General features: G+C 44.2%; 1 protein-coding gene across 4 annotated transcripts; it reads left to right on the plus strand.

The window, feature by feature from the left end:
* The first annotated feature begins 1,102 nt into the window (after positions 1-1,102).
* SDHAF4 (succinate dehydrogenase complex assembly factor 4) lies at positions 1,103-17,505 on the plus strand. 4 transcript variants are annotated; one of them, XM_043542462.1, is made up of 4 exons: positions 1,103-1,473; positions 2,979-3,131; positions 6,039-6,081; positions 13,143-13,236. In XM_043542462.1, exons 1-4 carry the CDS (start codon positions 1,440-1,442, stop codon positions 13,219-13,221), a joined length of 309 nt encoding a protein of 102 aa, XP_043398397.1. In that variant the 5' UTR covers positions 1,103-1,439; the 3' UTR covers positions 13,222-13,236. The 4 variants fall into 4 exon arrangements, with proteins under 4 accessions (XP_043398397.1, XP_037750215.1, XP_037750216.1 ...); XM_037894287.2 differs by lacking the exon at positions 13,143-13,236 and adding an exon at positions 16,790-17,505 and having other exon boundaries at positions 1,152-1,473; XM_037894288.2 differs by lacking the exon at positions 13,143-13,236 and adding an exon at positions 13,564-13,585 and having other exon boundaries at positions 1,172-1,473.
* Positions 17,506-19,101: the final 1,596 nt, after the last annotated feature.

A 19,101-nucleotide genomic window follows, 5' to 3' on the forward strand; every position in this document is an offset into this window, starting at 1 on the left:
TTAGTCGCAGCAAATGGCAAATTCTATAGTAAAATTATTGGATTCTGTAGCTTCTTGGAAAAATGTCAACTGGTTGTGGAATTGCAGAGTTCACAGGGCCCTGAGTGAGATGACTGGGGCAGTTCACACATCTCAGAACTATTGTTTCAAGACTGTCTGCAGCCTCAGAAAGATATCATTTCATCAGTTACATTCAATTCATGTTTTCAGTGTTACATCCACACTAAAGGTTCAAGAAGTAAATTCTGTGTTTGCAGAATACACCAAACCTGGCTTTTCATGCCTCAACTAATTTTTAGGTGAAAAAAATTGTTCTATATTTGAACCTACAGTGTTCTTTTATCCTTATGGGCTTGAAAAAGTGAACATATTAGCAAGAATTGTCAGTGCTTTGTAATACTTCCTACATGATTGTTTTTTTCTCTTGCCCACAAGATCTTAGGCCGCGTGTACCCACAAGAGTTTAATTTAATTAATGTAAATTGTTTTTAGAAACGGATATAGTTAAACCACTTAAGTCTTATGGTGTGGACACTTTCTCAGACTGATTTAAGCACGCTTTATATTGGTTTCACTTACTCTGATCAGGAAGTAACTTAAGCTAAACCAAGAGACTTAAATTTGAGTGTCCACAGAAGAGAGTCATGCCCATTTACTGAAGAGTGGTACCTTCTGTTTGTAGATAAGGGGACAGTAGGAGTTTTATCTTCTTGACATGCTTTTGTGTGTTCCTCTACCTAAATTCTCCAGACTTTTATTTTCCCTGGAGGGGAAGGGGGCAGACTGTAACAATTTTTCTGTTTGAGTGGTGCCACCCATAATCCTCTTGACTCTTCATCATGCTAGAAGCATTTCTTGCACAGAATAGGTTTTTCTACTGTTTTGTGAGAGGGCCCTAATGGAGGGAGAGGGGGGCCGTTTACAAGTATTTCTGAAGCACCTCTCACTGACTGGAGTAGCTGAGGGCTTTGTGAAGTTGAAGGGGATAGTTCTGGCCTGGTCCTGTGTCCGTTCCGCATCGGAAACTTCCCTTGACTTCAACACGCTTCGTTGTTAATGCGAGCAGTGGAGGGAATCACGGAGTGGTTTATGAGAAATGTGCTGTAAACACCGCTTTGCTAGCGCTACCTTGCAGCCCTGAGCCCCGCACCCCCCAGCTCTGGGGAGAGCCGTGAATCGGAGGGGGAACAGCGGCAGGGTCGCGACCTTCCTCAGAGCCCCCGACACGCGTCACCCGCCTGCGGGCCGGAGGGAGGAACAGGGAGCGATTTGGGGCGCGCGAAGAGCCGGGCGGGCGGGAAAGACCCAGGTCCGCGGCTGTCCCGCCCCACGCTGCCCCCCAGCCGCAACGTTTCTCAGCGGGCTGCCGCGCAGGCTCAGGCCTGGCCTCGCCCCTGCCTGCCTGGCGTCCTCCGCAGCTCGGCGGGGAGCGGCGCGGCATGGCTCTGCGGCTGCTGCTGGGCCGAGCGACGCGTAAGCGGCTAGGGTTGGGTGGGGCCGGGCCGGCTGGAGCTGCCTGATGCGCCGCTCCGGGCGCAGCGTGCAAGGGCCCGGGCCCCCGCGGCGGCGCTGAGGGCGGAGCACGCCCTGGGCCGCTGCAGCTGCGTGGCTCGGGCCTGCTGCTGGGGGCTCTGCGTGGCGGTTCCCCTCTGGCTGCGCCTGCTGCTGGAGGCCCGGCACGGGCGGCTCCGACCCGGCGCAGCTGGTGGCGTCGCTGCTCTTGGGGTTGGCCTCCACCAGCTGCATCGAGGCCAGGCTGCGGCCCCCGTCCCCACTGGGCACTGACCAGCGAGACAGGGGTCTAGGCCGGAAGCCCCCCTTTGCCAGAGAAGACCTGGCTTGGTGCTGCCTGAGGCAGCTCCCTCTGCAGCAGCCCGTGGCTTTGCGGCCCTCTGTACAGCTGAGGAACACATTGCGCATCAAGCGTGGTATTTTGATCTGAATTGAATTATTTTGGAGGGCCTTACTAGGCTCAGCATCGGGGAGATGTCTGTGGAGTTAGGGCAGAGGGGAGTTAAAAGGATTTGTCCCCTTGCTTTTGCTCTGTAAACTGTAGTGCTTTTCTGCCTTGCATTGGTCATCGTATATCGTGGAGGTTTCCTTGAGGAAGGATTTCCTTTTGTTTTTTAAACTCTCTCCCGTCGTGTACCGTTTAAAAAGTGTTCATATTCTTCCATATCCATAACGATCTCCAAACATATCTAGGCATTTACTGGGTTTTTTTAAAATGACAGCTCATTTTCATTGCAAACATTCTGCTTCCATACATGTGTTGAGCTGTATGTTTATAGCGCTGTGATTTGATGAACTGACAGGTTTTCACACATGACTTGGCTGTGATTAATTGTGAAGTGGGGCTTTTGCCAGATGTTTCCCCAAATTCACTTTCTAAATGTTGATGGGGCTTTCTGAGAAAATCAATATTTTTCTTTTAATTTTGTGTGTACATCTTGATTATACAATTTAGATTGAATTCAGATCTCCTCACTTTTGTCTCTGTTTCCTCACTGAAGGCTTTGGTTGGAATTGCTTTGCTTCTGTAGCAAGGGGCTGCACAGTGTCCCAGCACCTGCCACTGGCTGCTGGGAGTAGACCACCCCATCCAGAGGCTGCTGAGAGGAAGTCGAAGCCCACTCCTGGGGGGAAAATGTGTTCATTAGAACATGCCAGCATACTGATTATCTTGACTGCTTCAAGTGGTTTATAACCTTATCAAGTTTGAGAGCCAAGATATACGCTGTTTCTTTCAGTATCTGCTTCTAAGGTCTAAAATTAAGAAAGTGCACTGACGTCTTAGGACTTTCTGCACATTGAATATTAAATCTTTTTGTGCTCCTGCCCAGAATGAATGCTTCATTCTCTAGTAGGTGGAGTTGAGTGAGTTTCTATGCGGATTTTTAAACACTGGTTGATGCAGTTATTCAGCATAAAACTTACATTTTAACAAACTTACATGTTAATGTGCATTTGTTTGATAGGGCCAGCTCCGCTGTGCAGCTCCTTGAGGAGAACTAGTTCTAATGTGGAAGGAAAGTCTGAACCTATACAGAAATCCCCTAAAAAATCAAAATTACCAGTAGGTCGTCTTGATGAACCAGAGGAGTCCAATAGAGAGAGGGAACCACTGGAAAGTAAGTAATGGTTTTTCTAAAAAAGGAAAAAAAGTACTAATTAAAGGCCTGATCCAGAGAGATGCTGAGTGCCTGCAAATCTTATGTGAGCTGTGGATGTCAGCACTTCTCGGGATCAGGTCTTACATAGGAGAACTCTGAAACATGCTATATAATGTTCATAGCTAGCATTAAATGCCATTTTAGTCTATTTTATAGTGCACTGCGAGGTGAGAATAGATGATCTGGTGATTCCTTCTGGCCACAAATTCTATGACTGAGTTGTATATAGTGGTAGTAAAACAAAAGCATCAGAGCACCAACTCCTTTTAATATATGAACTGCTACTTTTAGGCATTGGTCCTGTAAAACCCCTTGCACTTGATTTCAGTGGGGTTCCTTTTGTAGTGATAATCATAGAATATCAGGGTTGGAAGGAACCTCAGGAGGTCATCTAGTCCAACCCCCTGCTCAAAGCAGGACCAATCCCCAATTTTTGCCCAAGCTCCCTAAATGGCCCCCTCAAGGATTTAACTCACAACCCTGGGTTTAGCAGGCCAATGCTCAAACCCACTGAGCTATTCCTCCCCCTTCCATGTGGAAGTTCTTGTAGGATTGGGGCCTTAGAGTGTTACTATTGCTATAAATCACAAGAAAATAAGTATGAACTATGTGAGTGTACACATGCATTTTTAGGAGCCATTGCTTTTGGCCTAAAACAAGTAAACTCATATAGCATGTTTCATCTGTAGCCACACCCATCCATAGAACCATGCCTTTTGTTCATCAGTTGCCTTTTGTTGTCTATTTCTTAGTCTGATTATAAGGCACAAATTCTATTTAATTTACTTTTAAGCTGTCAAGTGCATGGCTTTTTTTTTACATATCTGTAAATACCGTAAACATTTAGAGTGCTATGTAAATGATTTAAAAAATAAGTGAGGAATGCCTGAGGCTGTGAGCAGTATTGGACTGTGATTACCATCAGGATTTATTCAGATTTGGAGAGATCGTGTAATCAGAGAGAAGTGCTTATTCTGATTCTGTCTTGTATCCTTTTCCCCCAAAATACGTAAATGCAACTACTGACATTAATTTAGCAAATCCATAATTGCTTTGTTTTGTTCATGTTTAGGGGTTCTGTGTTTAGGGCTAAGCCAGAAAAATCCTTGAGGTTTTTATTTTCCCTGTGCCTGGGCTTACTGCTGTTGACACTGCAACAATCATCAGTTAGAAGGCCAATAGCTCAGTTCTTCTATGCTGGCTTCTAACCGGATCGTAAATTAGGACTTAAACTAACCATTCGCTATCCACTGCTGTTTTGTCACTGCCAGTGAGGAGTCTCTTGAGATACTGCTGCTGCTTAGATATTTTGATAAGTTTTATAGCTTCATTTTAAATAGAGATGAAGCATTTGTGCTCCTGCTACCCATGCCAGAAATCATATGCAAATATTGACGTTTAAAAATCCATGTAGATGCTGAACAAGACAACACAATAAGGCACATTTAAATATACTTAAGTTAAAGATGTATTTCTAATTTTTTAGCTTATCTGTCTGGTTTAGGGTTTTATGCTTCTGTCCACCGTCATAGTACCTGGTGCCTTCTTTATAAAAGCAATAGCAATCCACATACAGTTTCTGGTAGAAATTATTACTTGTGTGAAAACTCAGTTGTTTTTATGTAAACTGAGATGTCTACCCACTCTCACAAAAAAAAGAAAAGAAATATAGACAGAATGAATCTTGGCCAAAATTTTCAGATTTGGGTGCTTACAATTAGGGATCTAAGCAAAAGTGAAAAGTGGACTGATTTTCAGAGGTGCCAAGCACATGTAGCTCCTATTCAATGAAGTAAATTCTCATTTTGAATTCAGTGGTAGTTGTGAATGCTCAGTATCTTTGAATGTCAGGTCACTTTTATTAAGGTGCCTAATTATGGTATTAGGTTCCTGACTGTAGATACCTATGTTTGATAATTGTGGCTAAGATTTTTAACTCCAAGCTCCGTGAAATTGCTATTGCATTAACCTAAATTATTTATTTTTTAAATCAAGATCAGTCTTTTGTTATAAATGGATACAAACATGTTACACTGTGGAATTTTTACCTTTGTGCTGTATCTGCCAACTTTATAGGTCTTTAAATCATAGATTAAAAAAGATAAAAAAATAGAACCATAGAGTTGGAAGGAACCGCAAGAATCATCTAGTGTAACCCCCTGCCAAAATGCAGGAATTGTTGTGTCTAAACCATCCAAGGCAGATGGCTATCCAGCCTCTTAAATTTCCATATTGTTGTAGAATTTCCAGATGACATCAATCCTACTACAAAGGAAAAGGGTGGACCCAAAGGACCTGAACCTACTCGTTATGGAGATTGGGAGAGAAAAGGACGTTGTATAGATTTTTAATGCACAAATGTGTCTATATTGCTAATAGTATGTTTGATACATGTTTAAAGAATTTACTGTAGATAGAGAAATTTTGCCGAATTGTTCCTTCTAATTCTTAAATGGAGCTTCTTTTTTCCAACATGTTTTTGAGGAATATCCTGAGGGATGTTTTCTGCAAATAAACATTGTTAGTCAATATTAACCTTTTTAGTCCTCTTTTACTTGTATATTAAATTAATTTGTGTATTACTCATGGGGGAATTCTGAACCAAAAAAATAAAAATTCTGCACACGATATTTGAAAATTCTGCAAAATTCTGCATATTCATTTGTCAAAATAACACAATATAATCGTGCCCGTTTCGATTATTTTGGTAATTTATTTCAAAATATCTGTCAGCAAGTATGTTTGTAACAATACAGACCAAAAAAATAAAGATTCTGGTAAAAAAAATTTTTTTTTTTACAAATAGATTCCTTACTAGTCATGTTAATACTGAACTTTGTGTAATTTGTTTAAATTACAATACAGAACTGTGTTTCCTTCACCTGTCAGAAGCAGTCCAAATGCTTGGGTGAGTTGGGTAATGGAGGAGATGAGGGAGAGGGAAGGAGCCTATTGGGTGTGGGTGGGAGTGTTTTTTGGTTTTTATTGTGGGGGCGGGGGAGGAGAATTGTTAGGGATTTGGGAAGCCTTCCCCATGCTGACCCCAAGCCTCTCCCATTCAGTCAGGCACGTCTGTCCCTGTCCCTGCATCCCCCAACCCCATGGGTTTCTGCAGCCCCCATTCCCAGGCTCACCACTGTCATCCCACTAGCTGTTGAGCCCACCATGCTCCAGTCTGTCCCTCCCACTAACCATTCTGAACCCTAGTCTGTGACACCCCTCCCCCCTGCAGCCTTGTGTGCCGCACTCTGCCATAACCTGGCTCTGCGGGCAGAGTGCTGTGATGAACTTCTACTCCTGGGGGAATTCTGAAGCAGTGGGCATAGAATTTTTTATTTTCCCACATAAAACACATTTTGCCTAAGTAGTGTTGCAGTTCTGCCTTTTGCCCACCAGGGGCCGCTGTAGTGCCAGAACAGGGGCATGAACACAGCCAGCTGTTTTGGTGCCTCAGCGGCCTCCAGTGAGCAAAAAGCAGCAGTTCTTAGGCAAAATGTTTTTTATGTGGGAAAATACAAAATTATGCGAGACAGGAATTCTTTGTGTCCGCAGATGTGCAGAATTCCCCCAGGAGTAGCATATTAACTATTCTGGAATCGTTAATATATTAGCAAAGAGTGTGTTTGAATTCTGAGGCCCAGAGTGTTGATTCTTAACCTACTAGTGACCTGTATTCAGGAATTTCATGTGATTGAGTATTCGGCTGCACCTCATGTACTGCTGGTGCCTCCAATTCTGTGGGAATCAAATGTCTAGGGGAAAGACACCCTCAAACTAATAAAGAGTGTCTAGAGAAGTATGTTGTAAATAAGACTGGATGATTGAGAAGGGGTGCCTATGATATAATTATGTTCCGTGATTAATGAGAGGTACTTGTTATTGCAGATGTTTTCTGTAATGGATGAAATAAGGATCTGTTGAAAAATGATTTTAATTCATTAATTGGTGGTTGTCACAGCTGTCAGTAGTAATAACTAGCTTAGAATTCCCTTTAGCTTATCAATCATGTAACCTAAAGATACCATAAAAGAAATTCCCTACGTAATTAGGTAAAATGAAAATGTAAAAAACAGAACACATAGTGAAATTAATCATAGGAAAGCAATTTTCCCTCCAAAAAGGAGTTTCTTTGTCTCACACCCTGTAAAAAGGAGGAGGCTTAGAAAGTTAGTTAGGGAATGAACACTGTCAGCATTCTACTAGGTATAGAGGAGGGTAACAAACAACCTTCTCTTCATCATCCCCAGAGAGCGATAAAGTATGTCTTTCTGTATTGTGTATAATGCTGTATTAATTTTTGCTTAATTATCTTTAATTATATATTAGTTTGAGACAGTTATCTGACCATCTGAAATTTTTATTAAATTCAAACATGCAACAACATTGCTGTAAAGTAACTTTTTGGAGCAGGTAATTATATCATGTGCACTAATCTTCAATAGTATTTTTACTCCCTAATGCAAGACTGGGGATGTGAAACCGATGGTTGTGATAATCTTACTGAAAAATATTTAAAACCAAAACTCTTAAATGTAGTAATATATATATAGGGTCTTACATGCTGAAAAATCAGTATGTTTCACAAATTGTGTGTGTGTGTATATATATATATTGTGTGTGTGATATCTATCACATCACACACACACGATTTATGAAACACTGTATAGTGAAATGCAGCCGCTACTGGAGAACTGGCCAGCATCTAATTGATATACAACACAATAGTTAAGTGGTAAGGGAAGTTTTAATCAAGGGCACCAGGCCAAATCACTACTCTTGAAAAGTGCCATGTTTTTTTTTTGTTTGTTTGTGCAAAGCATACAGGACCTCAGTTTTATCTTAAAGACTGACACAGTAAACTGTATGACACTCAATTTATCAATCTCAGAGAGTTGGAGGGCTGAGTTGACCCTCTGGGGACTGGAATTTATGGTTTAAAGCCATCTAGGAATGCCAAACATGAGGCTTAGACAACCGTTATCTCCTGTGGCTTATATAATGACATGTACGTGTATTTTTTGTTGGATAAATAAACGTGACTATCTGAAAATTGGTTAAATCCTGTCTGGGGAAAAATAGGTTTATTTTCACAGGTTCATAAATATTAAGGCCAGAAGGGACTATTAGATAATCTAGTCTTACCTCCTTTATGTCACAGGCTGTTAATTTTTACCCAGTTACCCTTGTATTGAGCCAAGTACCTTGGATTTCAGTAAACCATAACTAGTTTGCCTAAAGCGTGTCTTCCAGACAGACATCTGTTTTTGATTTGATGACATTGAGAGTTGGAGAATCCATCACTTCCTTTGGTAGTTTGTTCCAATGGTTAATCACCCTCATTATTATAGATTTGTGCCTTATTTCTAATTTGAATTTGTCTGGCTGTAGCTGTTAGCCATTGATTCTTGTAATGCCTTTGTCTGCTAGGTTAAACAGCCTGTTAGTACTGAGTATCTTCTCTGCATTAATGTACTTTGATACTATAATCAAGTGGCCTCTGAATTTCTTTTTGATAAAATAAACAGATTGAGCTCACTGGAGGGCATTTCTCCAGCCCTTGAATAATTTTTGTAGCTCTTTTCTGCATCCTTTCCAATTCTTCATCCTTTGTAAAATGTGGACCTTTCTACTACTATGCTTACTACTCCCCTGTTTATATCCAAGGATCATAGCTCTGTTTGCCACATTATCCCACTGTGAGCTCATGTTCAGTTGCTTATCCACTCAGACTCCTAAATCCCTGTCAGGGTTGCTGTTTTCCAGCATATAGTCTGCTAGTCTGTAAGTATGGCCTGTTTTCTTTGTTCCTAAATGTATGATTTTGCATTTAGCTGTATTAAAACTCATTTTGTTTGAGTAGGCACAGCTTAACATGAAATTCAGATCCCTCTATATGACTGTCCTTTCTTCATTATTAATTGCCACACTGACAGTATATCATCTGCAGATTTTATCATCAGTGATTTTATATTTACTTTCTAGATCATTGTGAAAATGTTAAATAGCAACAGGCTTAGTACCAATTCCTGTGGAGTCCCACTAGAAATACTCCCATTCAGTTGTTCCTCATTGGCAACTACTTTTTGAGATCTGTCAGGTAGCCAGTTCTAATTCATTTAATGTATGCTTTGATATTGTATAGTGCTAATGTTTTAAGCAGAATATTGTGCAGTACAAAATCAAATGCCTTACAAAAGTCTAAGTGGATTACATCTACCAATTACCTTTATCAACTAAACCGCAGTATCATCACATAACGAAATCAGGTTTAGTTTGAAAAGACCTCAGAGGAGTGAAGTTCTGGAACAGTCTTCCAAGGGAAGCAGTGGGGGCAAAAGACATATCTGGCTTCAAGACTAAGCGTGATAAGTTTATGGAAGGGATGATATGATGGGATAACATGATTTTGGTAATTAATTGATCTTTACCTATTCATGGTAAATAGGTCCAAATGGCCTGTGATGGGATGTTAGATGGGGTGGGATCTGAGTTACTACAGAGAATTCTTTCCTGGGTGTCTGGCTGGTGAGTCTTGCCCACATGCTCAGGGTTTAGCTGATCGCCGTATTTGGAGTTGGGAAGGAATTTTCCTCCAGGGCAGATTGGCAGAGGCCCTGGGGGTTTTTCACCTTCCTCTGCAGCGTGGGGCACGGGACACTTGCTGGAGAATTCTCTGCACCTTGAAGTTTTTAAACCACGATTTGAGGACTTCAGTAGCTCAGACATAGGTTAGGGGTTTGTTACAGGAGTGGTTGGGTGAGATTCTGTGGCCTGCATTGTGCAGGAGGTCAGACTAGACTATCATAATGGTCCCTTCTGACCTTAAAGTCTATGATTCTATGACCAGGATTGGTTGGAGAAGAGTCAATGTGGCTTTTTGTAAAGGGAAATCATGCCTCACCAATCTGTTAGAAGTCTTTGAGGGGGTCATCAAACGTAGACAAGAGTGATCCAGTGGATATAGTGTACTTGGATTTTCAGACAGCTTTTGACAAGGTCCCTCACCAGCGGCTCTTAAGCAAAGTAAGATGTGATAGGATAAGAGGGAAGGCCCTCTCATGGATCAGTAACTGGCTAAAGGATAGGACACAAAGGGTAGGAATAAAGTCAGTTTTCAGAATGGAGAGAGAGAAATAGCGGGGTTCCCCCAAGGATCTGTACTGGGACTAGTGCTTTTCAATATGTTCAGAAATTATCTGGAAAAAGGGATAAACAGTGAGGTGGCAAAGTTTGCAGATGATACAAAATTACTCAAGATAGTTAAGTCCAAAACAGAATGCAAAGAGTCACAAAGGAATCTCACAAAACTGGGTGATTGGGCAACAGAACAGCAGATGAAATTCAGTTTTGATAAGTGCAACGTAATGCACCTTGGAAAACATCCCAACAATATATACAAAATGATGGAGTCTAAATTAGCTGCTGCTACTCAAGAAAGAGATCTTAGAAAATTAGAGTCATTGTGGATAGTTCTCTGAAAACATCCACTCAGTGTGCAGCGGCAGTCAGAAAAGCTAACAGAATATTAGAAACCAGTACAAAAGGGATAGATAAGACAGTAAATATAATACCACTGTATAAATACATTGTATGCCCACTTTGTGCAGTTCTGATCATCCCACCTCAAAAAAGATATCTTAGAAATGGAAAAGGCACAGAGAAAGGCAACAAAAATTATTAGGGGAATGGAACAGTTTCCATAAGGGGAGAGATTTTAAAAAATGGCACTATTCAGCTTGGAAAAGAGATGACTGGGGGGGGATATGACAGAGGCCCATAAAATAACGCATGATATGGAGAAAATGAATAAGGAAGTGTTGTTTACCCCTTTACCTAATACAAGAACCAGGAGTCACACAATGAAATTAAAAACAAAAGGAAGTACTTCTTCACACAGTGCACAGTCAATGTGTAGAGTTCATTGCCAGAGGATGTTGTGAAGTCCAAAAATATAACTGGCTTCAAAAAAATTAGATAAGTTTATAGAGGATAGGTCCATCAATGGCTATTAGCTAAGATGGTCAGGGATGCAAACCCATGGTCTGGGTGTCCTTAAGCCTCTGACTGCTAGATCCACTGGATGGATCATGCAATAATTATGCTGTTCTGTTCCCTCTGAAGCATCTAGCATTGGCCACTGTCAGAAGACAGGATATTGGGCTAGATGAACCATTGGTCTGACCCAGTATAGCCATTTTTACATTCTTCTAACCACCTGAGTGATCAGAGTGACAGGAGATAAAATAGGAATTGATGTCTCAGGGATGGTCTTTACTAAAGGGTTAATACAAGTTATTCCACTTGAGCTATCTAGCGAATGATGGAGCTGTCCTAGCTCAGGTGAGAGCTGCCTCTCTGCAACATGTAACTCAAACTATACTCAAGTTGCTGTATCCACACTGGCACTGTACTGAACTGACTGAGGTGCTAGACCTTCTGGGTGTAGGCCTAACTTGACATGTCCAGTCTGACAAAAGTAAGATCTCATTTCTCAGTTTGTATGCTTGAGAAGGTGAATGGAAGATTAAATTGTAAATTAGGGCATAACACACATTAGGCTGGAGTCTGTCTAGCTAAGATAATCAGAAGGTAAGTCCCTGGTACGAGGGACAATGGACAAGATGAACCTGGAATGTAGAGATCAGGTTATACAGGAACATCACATGGCCAGAGCATGCTGTACAGGGATTAGTTCCTGAAGCGCATGATGCAGTGTATAGTCAGGAATGCAGATGTTAGTAATGAAGTATATAAGGAAAAGTTTTGCTGTGTAACTTTGGATTTGTGATGTACCCTGCTTCCCCCCTACCCCAACCCCGTGCCTTTGAGCCGGGCCGGCTTGGGCATAGTGTTACTGTATGCCAAATAAAGGTACCTGAGTGACAAATTCTGGAATCGAACCATGTTTTTGGAAACCAAGTGGAAGAGGGTCTCAAGGTGCAACGCTGGAGTGCAGTTGTTGGTTCTTAGCACTGTGCTAGTGTGAGATATTCTTTAAAAATCTGTCATGGGGTGGCAAGGTTCCTTCCCCACTCTGAACTCTAGGGTACAGATGTGGGGACCTGCATGAAAGACCCCCTAAGATTATTCTTACCAGCTTAGGTTAAACACTGCCACCACCAAAGTGTTATACAAAGAACAGGGGAAGTGCCCACTTGGAAACGTCTTCCCCCCCCCCCCCCCCCCCCAAATATCCCCCCAAGCACTACACCCCCTTTCCTGGGGAAGGCTTGCTAAAAATCCTCACCAATTTGCATAGGTGAACACAGACCCAAACCCTTGGATCTTAAGAACAATAAAAAGGCAATCAGGTTCTTAAAAGAAGAATTTTAATTAAAGAAAAAGTAAAAGAATCGCCTCTGTAAAATCAGGATGGTAAATACCTTACAGGGTAATCAGATTCAAAACATAAAGAATCTCTCTAGGCAAAATCTTAAGTTACAAAAAGATACAAAAACAGGAATATACATTCCATTCAGCACAGCTTATTTTATCAGCCATTTAAACAAAACAGAATCTAATGCATATCTAACTAGATTACTTACTGACTTTTTACAGGAGTTCTGACATGCATTCCTGTTCTGGTCCTGGCAAAAGCGTCACACAGACAGAGAGAACCCTTTGTTTTTTCCCCCCCTCCAGCTTTGAAAGTATCTTGTCTCCTCATTGGTCATTTTGGTCAGGTGCCAGCGAGGTTATCTTAGCTTCTTAACCCTTTCCAGGTGAAAGGGTTTTTCCTCTGGCCAGGAGGGATTTAAAGGTGTTTACCCTTCCCTTTATATTTATGACATAAGGTATTGTGGGAAAAGTTGTGTGTTCTTTCTGGGCACATAAGTGGAATTGGTATTAGCCTAGCAGCTCATTATCGCACATCACTTCTGATTTTGTGTTCATGGCCTGTGCTCCAGTATGAAGGCATGGATCCTTTTTAGAACCTGTACCAAATGTCGTCATTAATGGAATTCTCAGTTTGGGAACAGGTGGCAGATACAGGGCAGGAGATGCAGTGGAGAGCCTTTCAGTGTGGCTTCTCACCCTCCGAAGGTAGCAGTGTGCTTTGCTGAGAAGATCACACAGGTGGCATCTAGACAGAATGGCAGAGTGGAGACAGCTCATGCAGATTTTCATAGCTGAGGAATCCTGCCATTCCAACATCGGGAGGAATCCTCAGTCACCAGGCAGTGGAAACAGCTCCATGGCTAGGATGACCATATTTCCCTATGCTGAATGCGGGACACCTGGTAAACTTATTCGTATTCAAGTGAGTTCAACGGCAATCAATCAGAACTATGCAGTACAAATGTTCAAATTAACACCAAGTTGATTGAGCCCCTGTTAAAAAGAAATACTGTGTAGTTGGATTATTTTAATTTACCATCTTATCTTTAAGGCTTTAGGGTTCACACGGGGAGAGGTGACACACGCTCCCGCACACCTCTCTCACACAGGAGGGGTGACCGACAGACCCGACCCTCCCTGCCTGGTGCACTCCGCCCTCCATGCCTGGCTGGGCCCCCGAGACAGACCAAACTCTCCTGGTACCTGGCGCCACATCTTCCCGAGGCAACGTGTGTGTGTGTGTGTGGGGGTACACAGGGTCACATGTTCCCCCTCCTCAGATTTCTGCCAGGGTTCACACCAGAATATGGCCAGCATCAGCCTTTCGACACTGTGCAGGAGGGAAAGGACGGGAGCTGCTTGCAGGGGAGGGTTGGGGGGAAGGGATGATCTGACCTGTGTCTTTGCAGAGCTCATCTCTTCCCTACCCCCACCTTCCACTCTCCTGTGGCTAGAAGCCGCTTGTCCCTGCCTGCCCGCACAGTGTCAAAAGGCAGCTAATGCCTCCATGATGCTTCTGGCCACCGACATAACCCAGCCACCTCTTGTCCCCGGGCTACAGCGTTGGCAGGAAGGGGTTAAGCCCTAAGGACGCATTGTGCTCCAGGGCCCTGGGAGCCTGACTGCAGGGGCTTCAGCAAACCCAGCCAGAAAGGCATCTCAGCCCTGGTCTACAGTGGTGGGTGGGGGGAGGTTGACCTAAGATACGCAACTTCAGCTATGCGAATAGCTTAGCTGAAGTCGGCGTATCTTAGGTCAACTTACCTGGCTGTGACGATCCCCGATAGATCGATCCGGCGGGTAGTGAAGACCTGCCCTCAGCAGGGGAGGCTGCCTATGGAATGGAGCAGCCCCGCACACCCTGGGGGCAGGACCCAGGAGGAGGGCAGGTGAAGAGGGTGCTAACCCCTTGCCTGCGGGGCTGCTGTGGAGCTTGCAGGGTCGGGGCGCGAACAGGCTGGAAATCACTTTCCCCTGGCCACTCCAGAGCTTAGCTGAGGGGCGGAGAGGCTCCCCCGTGTCAGCACTGTGTGGGGCTTTGGTACACAGTGCCCCAGGCTGGAGGGTCTTGGGCTTTCCTGGGGCGCCAGCCCAACCAGAGGCAGTGGGGAAGGAAGGAACCTGCTGGCCAGACTGTTGGTGAGCTCAGTGCTCCAACCAAGGGCTGGTGCTCTGCACAGTGCTGGGAATGGGACATGCCCCCCCAGGGGAGGATATAAGGAACAGTGGGGGTGAGGGGTGGGGCGAAAGGGCAAAGCAGGGAGAGGACAGAGAGAAGGGGAGCACATAAAAGGCCGATGGGTGGCCAGCAGAGGCGACACATAACCAGCTGCTGCCTGGTGTCTGCCTGTACTCACCAGGCACCATGGCACACAGCACGCAGCCAGTTCCAGCTAGAAATGGGATGGGAGGGGCAGGGCCCTGCTTGATGAGAGCCAGCACGCAGCGGGGGCTATGCTGGTGGACCAGCAGGGGCAACAGCTGGCCCTGTATGCTGTAGCTTTGCCCCGCCACCAGCCTTGCACACCCATGCCCATCGTTGGCCACTAGACCCCCCCACACTCACTGCTGGTGGGCGGGCGGCTGGTGAGCAGGGATCTAGCCAGCAGCAGGACCCACAAGTACTGATGGGGGGAGGAGACATAAAATACGGTACAATTTGCCCTTTTTAAAAAAAAAGTCAGGACACCTGCAGGAGGGCTTAAATAAGGGGTTGTCCCTTTAAAAATGGGACATCTGGTCACCCTATCCATGGCACAGATGGATGCTTTTCTCCTAGAGGCCTAGAACAACTGTTCTCTCTCTCACTCAGGACTTTTCAGCACGTTCATATCTTCCAATGCCTCCAAAGCCTGAAATAATATTAACACCATTACTAACGCTGTTCTGATGTCTCAGGCCTCTCTTCCCACACATCCAAGCCAATTTTAAAATTAAAATATTAAAATATTTTATATATAGCACTTTCCGTTGTCCTTCTGGGGAGGAACCTTGGACTGAGCAGCTTCAGGGTAGAGAAATGCAGAGATGGTGGAAAATTACTGCTAAGAGAATAAAAGTTGCAAATTTTCCCTTGCTGTGACCCTGAAAGTTAGAGGGGAGAATTTTTTCACTTTTAACTCAGACAGAAAAACATCACAAATTCATCACTTTTCGTCTGCCGTAGTGAAGATGAGGCACCTCATCTTCAGAGGTTTCAGAACCTCTGAAACAGAAGGATGAGGCCAAGGAATGACCTGTTGATTGAAAATGCACATGGACTTTAGAAGGAAGTCAGGCTGCCTCTTCAGTTTGCAGAGGGAGATGATGGAAACAGCCAGCCAGGCAGAAGGCTGCAGCTTAGAATTTGCTAGAAAGGACGGTTACAAACTACATTGACAATGACTGCCAGCAGCAGCAGAAGGAGCACTAGCACCAAAGGGACCTGCTAGAGCATATCCTGCTCAAAATACTCCCCCTTATTCGTACATATGCTGTGCAGAGTACAGATTGCTCTAGTAAAATGAATGGCATTATACATACTGCTGTACAAACAGTTTTGTGGGCAGCACAATTTGGTCGTCAGTCAGCCAAATCCATGTTCCGCAGCTGTCCTACACTTGCTCAGTGTGTAATTAAACCTCCTTCTACCAGGTGCCCCCAGGGTAGGGCTTCAAAAGCCAGGAGAGTAGCGGGTAGGCTGGGTTCCCCAAAATAACAGTGAACACAGACACCCTGTCAATATCCATATAATTGGATGGGAATAAAGTCCCACCTTACCCAAATTCAAAAGGGCCAGATCTACAGAAAACCCTGGCATTATTCGCTCTGCCCATTCATCCTACAAAGTTGGCCTGTGGTCTACCAAAGCTTGCAGAATGCTAGAGTAGTATCGTTTCTGGTTTACACAGTCACGTGCAGCTTGGGGAGGAGGGGCACAAAATGGGCATGTATGCCATCAACAGTGTAACAGATATTGCAATCAGATGCACTATTTTCAGGGGTCTATTATATTGTTATATAGATTATCATAGGCTAGAGATTGTATTCTGCTCAAGTGGGGGGAGAAGGGGAAGGGTTACCACTGCCCCTCCAGGAACTAAAAACAGCATGCAGCTCTGCAGCTGTGACTAGCTCCAGAAAAGTACCACTGCCTGGGGTGATATGCATTTAGTCGTTCAAGTTGGGTTTCAAGAGAGGCATGACACAAAGAATTTGGGGTATAAAGGGCCAGCTTGAACTGACACAGGGGGTTTCTTTCTGATTCAACAAACTGACATGGTCTTTTGTCCACGCAGGGCCCCCACCTTGCTAAATGACTGGAAAGACTGGAACCTGCCAGGGTCTCCACAGGACGGATGAGAGTCTACTGTTAAAGCACTTAGATTCTGTTATTGGTTTATATATTTTCTCTGTATGCTTTTACCCACAAATAGAGGTGCTCTGCTTTGAAAAAGCTGTTTGATTCCTTGTAAATCCCTGTCACTGTCCTTGGAAAGAAAGCAAAGAAGGAAAGCTGGACATTAGAACTGCTTGGGACAATCACAGTGACTGGCAGGGGAGCTGTAGCCTGAACTCCCTGGTCAGGAGGGAAAGTGGGACATAGGTCTCTATCCATAGAGATGTGACAGCTAGAGGCCCGAGACCTGAATTGGCATTCCTGGAGCAGACCATAGGGGTGTGCGTGTCACAGCTGCAGTTTCGTTGAAACTGTGACAGATGGTACCAGCACAGTTTAAAAAGACCATTTGCTCAAAGCCCTCCATTATTTCATGGACATTTCCAATCTTTACTACTTGTGGGTGAACAAAAGCTATTGCCTTGCAAACCTCCATCACCGCAGCACCAACCGTTGACGTCCCAATGTCAAACTGATCATACTACCACCTAGCTGAAACCATCCCGATGTGTAGAAAGAATAGTAAATATGGCAGGCAACCAGCTTGGCTTAACAGTGAAATCCTTGCTGATCTTAAATACAAAAAAGAAGCTTACAAGAAGTGGAAGATTGGACAAATGACCAGGGATGAGTATAAAAATATTGCTCGGGCATGCAGGAGTGAAATCAGGAAGGGCAAATCACACCTGGAGTTGCAGCTAGCAAGAGATGTTAAGAGTAACAAGAAGGGTTTCTTCAGGTATGTTAGCAACAAGAAGAAAGTCAAGGAAAGTGTGGGCCCCTTACTGAATGAGTGAGGCAACCTAGTGACAGAGGATGTGGAAAAGCTAATGTACTCAATGCTTTTTTGCCTCTGTCTTCACGAACAAGGTCAGCTCCCAGACTACTGCACTGGGCAGCACAGCATGGGGAGGAGGTGACCAGTCCTCTGTGGAGAAAGAAGTGGTTCGGGACTATTTAGAAAAGCTGGACGTGCACAAGTCCATGGGGCCGGATGCGTTGCATCCGAGAGTGCTAAAGGAGTTGGCGGATGTGATTGCAGAGCCGTTGGCCATTATCTTTGAAAACTCATGGCGATTGGAGGAAGTCCCAGACAACTGGAAAAAGACTAATGTAGTGCCCATCTTTAAAAAAGGGAAGAAGGAGGATCCTGGGAACTACAGGCCAGTCAGCCTCACCTCAGTCCCTGGAAAAATCATGGAGCAGGTCCTCAAGGAATCAATTCTGAAACACTTAGAGGAGAGGAAAGTGATCAGGAACAGTCAGCATGGATTCACCAAGGGCAAGTCATGCCTGACTAATTTAATTGCCTTCTATGATGAGATAACTGGCTCTGTGGATGAGGGGAAAGCAGTGGATATGTTGTTCCTTGACTTTAGCAAAGCTTTTGACACGGTCTCCCACAGTATTCTTGCCAGCAAGTTAAAGAAGTATGGGCTGGATGAATGGACTATAAGGTGGATAGAAAGCTAGCTAGATTATCAGGCTCAACGGGTAGTGATCAATGGCTCCATGTCTAGTTGGCAGCCAGTATCAAGTGGAGTGCCCCAAGGGTTGGTCCTGGGGCCGGTTCTGTTCAATATCTTCATAAATGATCTAGAGGATGGTGTGGATTGCACTCTCAGCAAGTTTGCAGATGACGCTAAACTGGGAGGAGAGGTAGATACGCTGGAGGGTAGGGATAGGATACAGAGGGACCTAGACAAATTAGAGGATTGGGCCAAAAGAAATCTGATGAGGTTCAACAAGGACAAGTGCAGAGTCCTGCACTTAGGACGGAAGAATCCAATGCACTGCTACAGACTAGGGACCGAATGGCTAGGCAGTAGTTCTGCAGAAAAGGACCGAGGGGTTACAGTGGACGAGAAGCTGGATATGAGTCAACAGTGTGCCCTTGTTGCCAAGAAGGCCAATGGCATTTTGGGATGTATAAGTAGGGGCATTCCCAGCAGATCGAGGGACATGATCGTTCCCCTCTATTCGACACTGGTGAGGCCTCATCTGGAGTACTGTGTCCAGTTTTGGGCCCCACACTACAAGAAGGATGTGGAAAAATTGTAAAGAGTCCAGCGGAGGGCAACAAAAATGATTAGGGGACTGGAACACATGAGTTATGAGGAGAGGCTGAGGGAACTGGGGATGTTTAGTCTACAGAAGAGAAAAATGAGGGGGGATTTGATAGCTGCTTTCAACTACCTGAAAGGGGGTTCC

The sequence above is a fragment of the Chelonia mydas genome, chromosome 3 (assembly GCF_015237465.2).
Source record: "Chelonia mydas isolate rCheMyd1 chromosome 3, rCheMyd1.pri.v2, whole genome shotgun sequence".
In the NCBI taxonomy this organism is placed as follows: domain Eukaryota; kingdom Metazoa; phylum Chordata; order Testudines; family Cheloniidae; genus Chelonia; species Chelonia mydas.